The sequence below is a fragment of the Euleptes europaea genome, chromosome 12 (assembly GCF_029931775.1).
Source record: "Euleptes europaea isolate rEulEur1 chromosome 12, rEulEur1.hap1, whole genome shotgun sequence".
NCBI classification, from domain to species: Eukaryota; Metazoa; Chordata; class Lepidosauria; order Squamata; family Sphaerodactylidae; genus Euleptes; species Euleptes europaea.
The window spans coordinates 41,982,224-41,995,169 of record NC_079323.1 but is presented as its reverse complement, the minus strand read 5'-3'; the positions used below and the strand labels follow the sequence as shown (position 1 = coordinate 41,995,169).

General features: G+C 45.8%; 1 protein-coding gene across 1 annotated transcript in view; it reads right to left on the bottom strand.

Annotated features, from left to right (window-relative positions):
• The window catches only part of CD247 (CD247 molecule), a 48,047-nt gene extending 35,575 nt beyond the window's left edge, over positions 1-12,472 (bottom strand). Inside the window, exon 1 of the mRNA XM_056858191.1 lies at positions 12,418-12,472. Within this exon, the coding sequence (XP_056714169.1) occupies positions 12,418-12,472 (55 nt within the window). The remainder of the gene's footprint in view (positions 1-12,417) is intronic.
• Positions 12,473-12,946: the final 474 nt, after the last annotated feature.

The following is a 12,946-nucleotide window of genomic DNA, read 5'->3' as shown; positions in this document are numbered from 1 at the left end:
CCGATGTAGTGAATTCTACCGCTTATTCTGATACATGTATAGACTCTTCTGTATTGTAGGCGAGATTACCCCATTGTCAGCCTGAATACAAGAGCTCAGACCTGGTGTCAGACATATTTACATAAGGAGCCATCCTGTGAAGAGGAAAATCAATTTTTCTCAAACTTGAAACAGCTTTTTCTCGTAGGTGCTGCAACTAACTGCCTGAAAGTGTGAGATACTGCTTGGGATGGCAGACTGGCCCTAATTAACTGACAAGGACCAAGGTCATGGTAACATGCAGGAGACTACTTCCAAACATTTCCTCTTTGCAAACCTACCATAGAAAAAGGTAAGGAATCTCCCCCCCCCCCAAAAAAAAGATAGATTAATTGCTGTGGAAGGAGAAATGTCAAAGAATCCCTTGTGGAGATAGCACCCAGAGCAGAAATTGAATTTTAATTCGGAATAACTCATCCAAACTTAGGGTTGCCTGGTCCTAGGGTTGCCAGGTGCCCGATGGTGTCAGGCAAACCCCCAGCAATTTGCCCCTCTGCCAGCCGACCACCTGAGGGTAGGCAGGCAAACATGCACACACGTGCGCACACGGCACTTCCGGTTTACAACCAGACATTTACAACTGGAAGTGCCGCCTCGCGAGGGGCCTTTCCCTCTTAGTGTGAGTGGTAAAGGGCCACTTTACCACTCAAACTAAGAGGAAAAGGCCCCTCGCAAGGCGGCACTTCCGGTTGTAAACCAGAAGTGACACGTGCGCAATCGCCTCCCGCCGGAGGAGAGAGGGGACCTGGCAGCCCTACCTGGTCCCTCTTTGCCACCTGTGGGAGGTTTCTGGGGCAAAGCCTGAGGAGATGGGGTTTGGGGAGGGGAGGGACTTCAATGCCATAGAGTCCAATTGCCCAAGCAGCCATTTTCTCCAGGTGAACTGATCTCTATCGACTGGAGAGGAGTTGTAATAGCAGGAGATCTCCAGGTAGTACCTGGAGGTTGGCAACCCAATCCAAACTCCTGTGCAATGGTCCTACTGTAAAACAACTATTGCGGACCCAAAAGAACAAGAGAGCTGGAACAGGTGGCCTTCAATGTAATAAAGTTTGAGAATCACCAGAACAGACAATGCCATCTGTAAGAAAACTAAAACATGTGGCAACCCATTGTTTCAGCTTGGCAATACTGAATTGATATATTACATACATACACATGCCTATAGAAAGAGTTCCAGCTTCACAGCAGGCTGAGTTTGAGTGTCATGCGCCCTCCCTGTCCTTCAGCGATATTTGTTTCTGTCTGCAGTATTAACCTGGAGAGACTGTGGGAGCCCTGCCCTCCACTCAATGGATGTTTCCAGAAGGTGGCAGCTGATCATAGTTGACGAATCTTAAATTACGTGGGTTGTGTTTTTTTAAATCATCATTCAAAAAAATACCCAGGAAGACTAATGTTGCTACTGATTCGAATGATATGATTAAAAGCCACGAGCAATTTTGTGCTTTATGTCTCTTCAATTTGCAGCTTTGCTTCGACAGGAACAACATGAAGCTACCTTTGCCAAACTACCCTGCCTAATTCTCCCCCTTAATCTTGTCCGTTGCTGCTCTTCTGATCCGCTAACTGGGCCTCTTCTCTGCAAGTAGCCTAACCTTTTGCAGCTTAATTTATTTCTCCAACCAACCTTTATTCTCTTCTCCCCTCCTCCCTTTTCTCCACCTCCCTTTCTACTTTTCATCTTCTTCTTTTTTTTTTTAAAGAGTACAGAAAGGCTTTCCCATTTTGGCTCTTTGATAAGCATAAAATTACATCCAACTGAAAATGGAACATCAATAAGGAAACCATTAGAAGGTCTGGTTTCAAGAGTTGCTCAGAACCCGAGTGCTGTTATGAACAGGAAGAATAGGGCAAGCCTGTGCTTAGAAAAACTGGTCTGGAGATCACATGAATACTGCTCTCCGGTCTGCCAGGCAGCACCTACAACACACAGCAGGAGTTTTTTTTTTTTTTTTAAGTACTGCACCTGAAGTTCAATTGCGACTTTCATGCACTTCAAGACAATGGATAGAAGTTGATGAAGCCTGTAATGGACGTAACAGGCAAGGGAGATTTGCTCATCCCCCTTTTCTTCCCTTCACACCAGAACGAAGGAAGGCCAGGAAGAGACAGCAGCAATGCAATAGATTCTCTGGGGCTCCAAGTTAGGAGATCCAGCCGACTAACTGTAACTACAGAACTGCAAATAAAAGGAAATACCTCAGAAAAGATTGAAGAAGGGGGGGAGTACACAATGGTATGGAATCAAAAGAATTATCTGGCAAAAAGACCAGTTTGTACAATTTTCTGCCTCATCTTCTCCCTGTGCACTACTGGGGAATGACGTCCCACCATCACCAGGCCCACCAGATTCCACACGAGGGCATAATATAGACAGGGTTGCCAACCTCCAGGTACTAGCTGGAGATCTCCTGCTATTACAACAGATCTCCAGCTGATAGAGATCAGTTTCCCTGGAGAAAATGGCCGCTTTGGCAATTGGACTCTATGGCATTGAAGTCCCTCCCCTCTCCAAACCCCACCCTTCTCAGGCTCTGCCCCAAAAATCTCCAGGTATTTCCCAACCTGGAGCTGGGAAAGTATCTCCAGTTAGTACCTGGAGGTTGGCTACCCTATTAATTTTATTATGGTATTCAGTACTATAATTCTATAATAATCATTACATTTGTTTGGTGTTCCACAATTTTGTTTTTTACAAAATACACCCACAACTCGCCCTCCTAAGGTTTTATGTATTATGTACTTTTTATACTTGAATTTATGTATTTTATACTTTTATATTTGCAATTTCTGGTTTTAATATCGATGGGATATTGGACAACTGTTGACGATTCTGTTCTTCTGAGTATGACTGGCTATGTGCCATATTAATAAATGACTGACTGACACAACTCACAGACACAAGAGCTGGCATTTCTATCTTATTCTTTTACAAGTTGCTAGTTTCATTTTTCTGTTTTTTGCCATCCAACTGTCATCATAGATAGGTCGGTAATTCCCCGGCTAGTACAGTTTACCCAGAAATGTAATAAAAATTTCTAGATAAATTGGAAAAAAATCCCAGATGTGTTCTTTCTATTTGCATACAGCCTGTTTAGATCAAAGCAGGGCTGTCAAGAGGAACTGCGGGCCCAGAAGAAAGATTCCCCCTGGACCTCCCTCACACATTTAAAGAAACACAAAATTAAGAAGGAAAAGAAGAGAGAAACAAAGGGTGTGGATACTGAGAAATGTGAAATAAAACTATCTGAACTCAGTGGGATTTCCTTCTTCATTACTGCCTCTCAGCATGGCAAAAAAGAGAGAAATTGGGGAAAGATAGAAAGGATCTCACCAATGCTATTCTGTTGAGTAGAGAACAAAAAGCCTTTCTAGGCAATGGCATCCAGCTTCCTTACACCTTCCTTTAACTGGAAAACATAGCAAGTGCTTCCTTGCTTTGGGAAAGCACTTGCTATTATTTCAAGCCAAACAAAGGGGTAAAGTGAAGAACTCTAGATTCCTAGAGGGCAGGGTTACCAGGTCCCTCTTCGCCACCTAGCGGGAGGTTTTTAGGGCGGATCCTGAGGAGGGCGGGCTTTGGGGAGGGGAGGGACTTCAATGCCATAGAGTCCAATTGCCAGAGCGGCCATTTTCTTCTGGGGAATTGATCTTTATCGGCTGGAGATCAGTTGTAATAGCAGGAGATCTCCAGCTAGTACCTGGAGGTTATCAAAAATATGTTAGCACGTAGGCTCGTTCAATAACATCAACCACTTACTGTGTATTCAGTTTTATATTTTTCTTCAACAGAATCAAGCACAACAAATATTCTATTGCCTGACTATGTGACTAAACCTAAATGTATTGTGACATCAAAATTGATACATCTCAAGATTGATACAAACGTTCTAAAGGATTGATACAAATGTTACAAAATAGTAGAAACGAGTTCTGCATGCAAATGCAGCAAAAATGAAGGTCCATTAAGAAATGATACCAAGGACATCGTCCTATAAAGTAAACATCTCCCAAGCTGGAGAAAATTACTCAGTGCGAATCAGCAGTTGCCCATATGGTCCAAGATATGGGAAGGGAACCTCCTGGGCTGGAGATGGCAAGGACATGTGGTCGATCCTAGTTTACATGTTTCAAACTTTCTTCAGCTTGACAGTTAGCATTTATCTTTCCTTAGGAATAAGAATGCTCTTCCATGCTCTGAGTCAATTTAACTTAGTCGTTCTGTACAATCACGCATTGTACTGCTAGTCTGGCTGCTGCTCTGTGCGCTGTAAGAATAAACACCTTTCTAATATTTACACAAATAAAATAATTTTTACATAATTACATACTGACTATGTAAGGCTCACTTACCACACACGCTGTGTCAATTATTCTGACGGGTGGAATCCTCCCGGCGTGTGGAGGACCTACCCCGTTAATGTACTTTTTATCTTCTACAGCTGTGGATTACATGCCTACATGGCAGAGTACTCTTAAGGTACATTGCACATTAAATATAACAGGATAGGTCGAATTCTGTGTTCAGGCCACTTGGAGTCAATGTTTTAAAAAGAAAGATAAATTTCATTTCTTGTCTAATTAATATTTTTCTGATGTCCTGAGATTGAAAAGGTTTAGGATGATATTGCCATAAAACAAAAAAACATAAGTCCCTGTCAGAATGGCCATGAGTAAGGAAGTGATCTACGATCTGGGCGTCTTTCGTACCCACCCTGATCCTTGCGCATGCTCCCCTATCCTAAGCCTGACTTGTCTAATTGTGCTCCCCACGTACATTTTAGAACATCCGCAAATCAATGCGTAAACAACTTGATGTGAGCTGCAATTGGAAAATTGTTTTAAAGTGTATGTAAAATTACCTGTTGAGGAGGAGGCCTGTTTGATCGGAAGGCTAAATGGACAGACTGAACATGATCCACAGGGATGGTGCCCCGGTCTCATGTTTCTGCTGGGTTTGCTATATAGATCCCCACAACTCAGCTGTCCAAGATCAACTTTGAATATTTGAAATTCCTGTTCATCCAGACTGACAGTCTGCTTGCTATCTACATGAATATAAACTTTCACAAATAGAATTCATTTCAATTATCTAAACATTTCTGATGCTGCTCACAGGGTTGCCAATCCCCCCCCCAGTGGGCGTGAGGCATCCCCCATCCCCAGCTCCTGTTTTTGCCTGTTGCTTGAAGTAATGGTGGGAGAAGAATTTTTAAAATGGCCATCAGGCTGATGGTGTGATATAGCTTCTGGGTTTTCTCTGGAAGTGATATCAGTCCTCTCTAGGAATTACCAGACACTCTATGGTTTTACCACTGAGTTTTCAGTGATTCCTAGAGAGGTGTGATGTCACTTCTGGGTTTCCCTGTCACCAATGGCTGCCCCTCAATCTTTGCTTGCTCAAGGTATTAAAATGGTGTTAGAATTCCTCAAACTCACCCAACCTATATGTCAAAAGAGTGTAGGGATGTCATAACTATCTATCAGATTGTCATCCTTCAGGCAAGTCACCATAACCACCTAATGTATGGTCATCCTTCAGCCTATGTGTAAAAAGGTCAAGGCACATTAACTTTGATAGGTAAATATGGAAAATGAGAGGGTGATAGAGCCAGACTTCTCTTTGGAGTTTCATACAGATAAACCACAGCATTAGAAGACACCTATATCATATGCCTCTTGGAGCAAATGAACCAGAATTTCACACTACAACAATAATTACACAGAGGAACATATTCATGGAAGGGAGAGAGGCCATGGATCTGGAAGAGTGGTCTTCAACCCATTGGTAGGGACCCACAAGAGAGTCCCAGAACCCCACATGTAGAGTCTCAAGCCCCAATAAAGCTGCCATTTTGCTACTTTTTTGGAAGGACCTGCTACTGATGCATATCATATATAGAGAACAAGGACTCAACATTATTTCTACTGAGACTAGTGGGGTTTTTTTTTAAGTTAGAAAGAGCATCTAGTGCCATGTGGGAGGAGAAGCAGTGGGGCATATAAAGAAAAGGGGGAAGATGCAGAGCACAGCACATGCAGCATGGTGTAAGAGGAGGCAATCACGGCAGCATTGTCTGTGCTAAGAAAACCTTTAATTCCACAGAACGCTCCATCCCACTGGGTAGAGTTGCCAGCGCTCACGTTCCCACTTGTTATTCCCCCCCCTCCACCCTCTCTCAACTGATTTTGAGGTTGTCAGCATTAAGCTGTCACTTTTGCCAGCAGGAGCTGTCAATACCACCTCCACTCTACAGCCGTTATTACATGAGATTAAGAAAACTAGCTTCCCTGGGCAGCCCAAACTGGCATATAATAAATAGGTTAGCCCCTGGATTAACCAGATAATGTGGGTGGGTGGTTTCAGTTGAAATGACAGTGCAGTTTGTCACCCTTTTTCTGTCATCAAAAAATAGCGGTGCTCATGTTTTCCGCCAACTCTTGTGGAAAGTAGCCGGCGCTCAGGTAAACAAAGTATTCTATGCAATTGAATAAATTGGAGTCGTTCTTGGTTAAACTGCTTTTCCTTGCTGCACAGGTTATGTTTGTTTGTCAAATCAATGCACGGTGGGAAGGTTACCCAAAGTCACCAGCATAATAATACAACTGAACAAGCCTGATGCTTGCATGCTCCCTCCTTCTTTGCTACCCGGACGTCAATTGCTGTCATCCGATTTAGTGCAAATCACAATTTATCGTTACATCTGAATCAACAACCCAGAATTTGGGGGTGGGGGTGGGCTCCTGCCCAGCAGGGCTTCTGGTTGGCTGTTCAGATTAAAATAATGCTGTTTCAGCACAAGCAACCACCAGTGTTTCTTTTATTCTCTCCTCTTTCCTAGAGCATTTTTTCAAAATCGCTCCTTTTGTCCCCTGCCTTTGGGCTTCCTCTGTGTGCGTGCATGCGTGTGTGTCTGCCTCCCTCATCAGTCATTTTGTGGTCATGCTCACCACAATGTGTCAGAATTCCAAAGGTGCCCACAGGCTCAAAAAGGTTGGGGACCCCCGCAACAGGGTTTTACAGATTAGAGAATCTAAGGCAAGGTAAACTATAAACAATACAGAACATGGAATTACAAGGCAAAGACAATGCAGTAAAAGCAGTCTATAACTACAATAATTGCAGTGGACTACCATCCTAGTAGCAAGCTCTGGGTATATGCAGTTACTCCCCCAAACATGCCTAGCTAGCAGGTGAAGATCCTGTTTGCATGTGAGCAGCTGCTGAATACCATCTGGCCTGAGTTTGTTTGTTTTCCTCTGCTTGCAGGTACTTAGCCTGGTCAAGGCAAGAAACACAAGCCCAAGATGCTCACAGTCTATGTTAGCCAGCCCAGTGAATCAGGACCCACCCAGGATAGGTTCATTTATCTATTTTGTTTAGGTAACTTGCATTATATCTTGGAAATTTCTGTACGCTGCTTTGGGAAGGAGAACAACACAAAAATACTCTAATAAATAAATAGCTTTTTGGACTGCGGCCTAAATATTAATCAGTGATTCACAGTGAAATGTTTCTGAAAGTATTTCAGAATAATGTTGGATGACACAAAACAGATTTCTTTCCTACTCTATCCACATTAATCTATAATTGAATACATGAATACTCTTGACCAAAGAGATGGGATGGTTGTCCTCTTCCACCGAGTGCGCAGCTTTGGGAGGGATGCACATGGAGTGATGAGGGAGGTAGGGGACACCCGCCTAGCCAGCCAGATCAGCCGAATCAACCCTGGCGATCAATGGGGTGACAGATGTCGCAGCCAGATCTCCCTCACATCTGAATACATGAATATATGAAGCTGCCTTGTGCTGAATCAGACCCTTGGTCCATCAAAGTCAGTATTGTCTACTCAGACTGGCAGCGGCTCTCCAGGGTCCTAAGTAGAGGTTAAAACTTGCCTGGTTCCTTTAACTGGAGATGCCAAGGATTGAACCTGGGACCTTCTGCATGCCAAGCAGATGCTCTACTACTGAGCGTTAAACTATCAGTCTTCTTTTAGATTATGCATAACATAATATCCAGGTATTTGTGAGGCTATATAAAACTTAATAGTTATGAAGCAGAGAGGGAAACAAAGTGTAGGTGGAAGAAGATTCAGACTGACCACAACTAGACTCAAGTAAGAGCACATTATTCTGATTCACTGTTGTGGTAATGACTGCAGAACACAATCACTTATCCAACACCATTGCCTTGGCATGAATTCATTTTTTTTTAAACTTTATCGATATAACATACCATACAATACAATTCAATACATACTGCCCTTACAACAACCAGTCAACTTTACTCAACCTTACATTTCCCGTTCAAAAATACAACCAGTTATGACATATTAAATTTGAAGGAAGTTTATCAAGCTCAGTCAAATATTGAACTATCGGAAACCAATTTTCTACAAAACAAAGTGTAGGTGGAAGAAGATTCAGACTGACCACAACTAGACTCAAGTAAAAGTGCATTATTCTGATTCACTGTTGTGGTAATGACCGCAGAACACAATCACTTATCCAACACCATTGCCTTGGCATGAATTCAGCCATCAGAACATTTTTTTTCAAAGGGTAACAGGTCTTCATCTGTCACACCCCACTTCTACCAGGAAGATGATGGAGACCAGCTTTTCCCATCCTGTGGATCCTGACCCATAAGTGGGTCACCAAGGCTATGAAAGTGGGTTTTATCGACTTATGTGTGCTGAATTTTCATAAGTGGGTCACCGTGTGTGTGTGTGTGCGTGTGTGTTAAATGCCGTCAAGTCGCTTCCGACTCATGGCAACCCTATGAATCAATGTCCTCCAAAGCATCATATCCTTAACAGACTTGCTCAGATCTTGCAAACTGAGGCCCATGGCTTCCTTTATAGAGTCAATCTATCCCTTGTTGGGTCTTCCTCTTTTCCTGCTGCCTTAATAGGTACTGCTTACCATACCAGGTTATTTTGGATTTGTGAGTCACCATGCTAAAAAGGCTGAGAACCATTTTTGCAAATAAAAATCACAACTCACTCCAACTACTACCTGGAGGTTGCCAACCCTACATTTGATCCTCACAGCCACCCTGTGAGGTAAGTTTGGCTGAATGGTTATGACTTGTCCATGGTCAGCCAGCCAGTTTCCATGGCAGATCAAGGATTCAAGTCTGGGTCTCCCATATCTTAGTCCAACGGTCTAACCACTACACCACTTTGACTTCAATGGACTTAGAATGGTGCAACTCTGGTTAATCTAGCACTTTCTGTGACCTCAGGCAAGCTACTCCCTCTTCTATTCAGCCTTCCACCTCCCTGCCCTATAATTTGAGGGTAATAATACTGAGCTAGCCTGATAGCATTGCTGCAAGGATTAATATAGACAAAGCACTGTACAAATTCTTATTATGGCAACAATAAGTAATGAAGTGCCACCGTTAACCTGCGTACTGTAAAATGAATCTTTCAACTTTTTTCTATGAGGGAAATTGTCTTAAAACTGACCCACTTAAATTCAGTTGAAGACTCAAAGCAGTCTTCATGTATTCAAAGAAGTAATTGAGCACAGTTTACACACAGCTGAAAAAGGCAGGTTATCTTCATAAATGCAGAATGGCTTCTCTTCTGTAACAGCAACACAGAAGTTCTCAAATCAAGGAGAACTATTTGTTTTTCCCCAAAATGAATGACTTTGAACAGGAGACAAGAAAGGGCAAGTTGTACTTTAATATACTAGTAATCAATAAGCTTGCAGTGTGGTGTCTTTTATTAAGGTCTGATAGCAGGTAAGCCTTATAAAAAGATCTTCCAGTATTTCCCCCCTTCTTTTCAGGGTGTTTCACAGAACTGGTACATTAAGTAGTATCTCATATAGCCGTGTTGGCGAACCTATGGCACGCGTAGCCCTCTCTGCCGGCACGCGTGGTTCCTCCAAGCAGCTGGCCTTTCTGGCTCTGCCCCGCCCCGGATGGGGGAGGCAGTAGCTCAGGGGTGGGGAACCTCCGACATCACTGGCGGTGGCCCCCGGACTCTCCCACAGAAGCCGCCGCCATTGCTGCCGCTGGAGGAAGCGTGCACGGCCGGCCAGGCGGGTGGGAGAGCGGGGAACAGAAGCCGGCCGCTTCTCTGGCGCCCTCTGGGCCTGTGCGGGCGGAGGGGCATGGCTGGCCGGTGGGCATGAAGGAGGCGCCCTCTGCCCCACTTCGCTCGCCTCTCGCCGCTTCCCCCCCTTGGGGCAGGCCGGCCAGGTGGGAGATCCCCTCCGGGCGGGGGGCTTAGGGGCCTGGGCAAGGCAGGCAGGCAGAGAGGGGCGCTGAGCTAGGCTGGGCTCCCTCCCTCCTTCCTTCCCTCCCTCTGCGCCAGACGGGCCTCCTTTCCACCGCAGCTCCACTCTGAAAGGGGTGGGTGGCGGCGGTGGCGGCGAGGCCCAGCCCGGCGGGGGATCCTCCTCCTGCTGCTGCTCAACCCGGGCACGTGGGAGGCGGCCGGGGGGGCCCAGCCCCGTGCACAGGCGAAGGGCGCGGTGGCAGGGCTGGTGGCTGGCAAGCCGCGGGTGGGAAGTCAGGCGGAGGCTCTGGGGCGCCTCCTTCCCCTCCCTCGCTGGCGGCGGGCCAGGCTGGGCGGGGGCAGCTGTCAGCGGGGCAGGACGCCGAGCCTCCGCGGGAAGGGAAGGGTCTCCCGGCGCCCCGTGCGCTGCAGGCTGTTCTGCACGCGCGCCCCCCTTCTTTGCTGTGGGCTGAGGGAGGAGGGGTGTGTGAGTGTGTGTGTGTGTGTGTGAGAGAGAGAGAGAGAGAGAGAAAGAAGCGGGAAGGCTTTCCTGTCTCTGGCCATTCATGCATGGGAGGTTTTGCCTTGGATTTGCCGCTCTGTAGATGCACATTTTCCCCATCCAAATTCTCAAAACTCATCAGTAAGTCCCCATGCAGAGTTTTGAGAATCCGGATGGGGAAAATGTGCATCTGGAGAGTGGCAAATCCAAGGCAAAACCTCCCATGCATAAATGGCCTCTTTCTTTCTCGGTCTCCCTCTGTCCTTTTCTTTCCCTACTTTTCTTTCTCTCCCTCGCTCCATTTCTTTCTCTCTTTCTCTCTCTTTTTCTTTCTTTCTCTCCCTCCCTCCCTCCCCTCCCTTTCTTCTTTCCTTCCTTCCTTCTTTCCCTCCAGCGGCTTCTCCGGCGCCTTCTGGGTCTGTGCGGGCGGAGGGGTGTGCAGTCCTGTTCCACCTTTGAAGTGCCCACAAGCCATCCTCCAAACACCTTTCCATTTGTCTTGATATGTAGAGAGAAAACACTAAGGAACTAGTTGCCAATCTCCAGGTACTAGCTGGAGATCTGCTATTACAAGTGATCTCCAGCCAATAGACATCAGTTCCCCTGGAGAAAATGGCCACTTTGGCAATTGGACTCTATGGCACTGAAGTCCCTCCCCAAACCCCGTCCTCAGGTGCCACCCCAAAAACCTCCCACTCATGGCGAAGAGGAACTTGGCAACCCTAGCCTCTCCCTCTGGGCCCCCTCTGGGGGTGGTATTCAGGTTAAATTGTCGCATTGGCACTCGGCGATAAATAAGTGGGTTTTTGGTTGCAGTTTGGGCACTCGGTCTCTAAAAGGTTCACCATCACTGTCATATAGAATCATACTGGTAGTCTACTTGTCTGGGTACTGTCAGTTTATCAGTTCCTTGAAGTGCCAGTAAAAGAGTTTCAAAGGAAGGAGCATTTTCTAAAAGTCACACTCCTCTAAGAGACCCTCATGAAAGCACCCCTCAGGATTATCTATTTCTAACACAGTAGACTTTGGGCAGGTTAATTGTTTCCACAAATTCCGCTATGCAACATAGACCTACAAATGGTTAAGATCTAAACTATAGGTTTGAAGTCACACCACAACTGAAATATCCCATTTCTAGAATACAAATCCAATGTACCCTTGTTGGACTCACAGTTCAGATCCTGACAGATGTTGCCCTACCTATTGGTTGCTTTTCTGATTTCTTAAAAGGCTGAACTACAAACAACTGTTGTACCCTCACAGCTTACATAACCAGCTAATTGTCTTTCTAGCTACCTTCTTGACAGAGCTAGCCAGCTACTTTGCAGGACATTTTTCTGTCTCAAAGCATAACATTGGTCCTAGTTGCTCAGCAGGCAGCCACAAAGATAGACAACACCCAGCTTTAGAGAAACTGTTGACCCCACAATTGCCCCCCTCCAGGCAGGACTGAGGCTATTTATGGAGGTGGGTTCATATCACTGTCACCAAGGCCAGGATCCTGCAGGCACTTACAGCCCAACTTAGTCCAGCATCCTGCAAAACCTCATGACAGATATTCATTGTCAGAAGCCTCATGAGTGGAGCAGAGGTCCCAGGCAGCCAACCAGGCACTCCATCGACAGAGCTTACCTGCATTCTCCATCTCCTCCACTCCAGGGGCTCTGGGAGGGTCTATGGGATCCATGGAGAAGGGTGGGTTTCACTGATGGGCTCTTTGATGACCCCCATGTCATCAGACCTTTGGGTTTCTCGTCCTGTGATCTCACCAGGTGGCCTATCTGAGTCCTGGGTGTCTGGGGGCTAGGAACTGTGGGTCTTCTGTGATTGCTGCAGCTTTGGTCACAACAACCCCCCTCATCTTTCGAGGAGGACTTGTCAGGCCCAACCCTGACAACATTTTATTTACTTGTTCACCTGAGTAATTGTTAGGGTTTCCAGCTCTGGGTTGGGAAATACCTGGAGATTTTGGGGGTGGAGCCTGAGGATGGCCAGGTTTGGAGAGGGGAGGGACTTCCATGCCATAGAGTCCAATTGCCAAATTGGCCATTTTCTCCAGAGGAGCTGATCTCTGTCACCTGGAGATCAGTTGTAATAGTGGCAGATATCCAGCCATCACCTGGAGGTTGGCAACCCTAGTAATTGTCAGAAACAACTGATT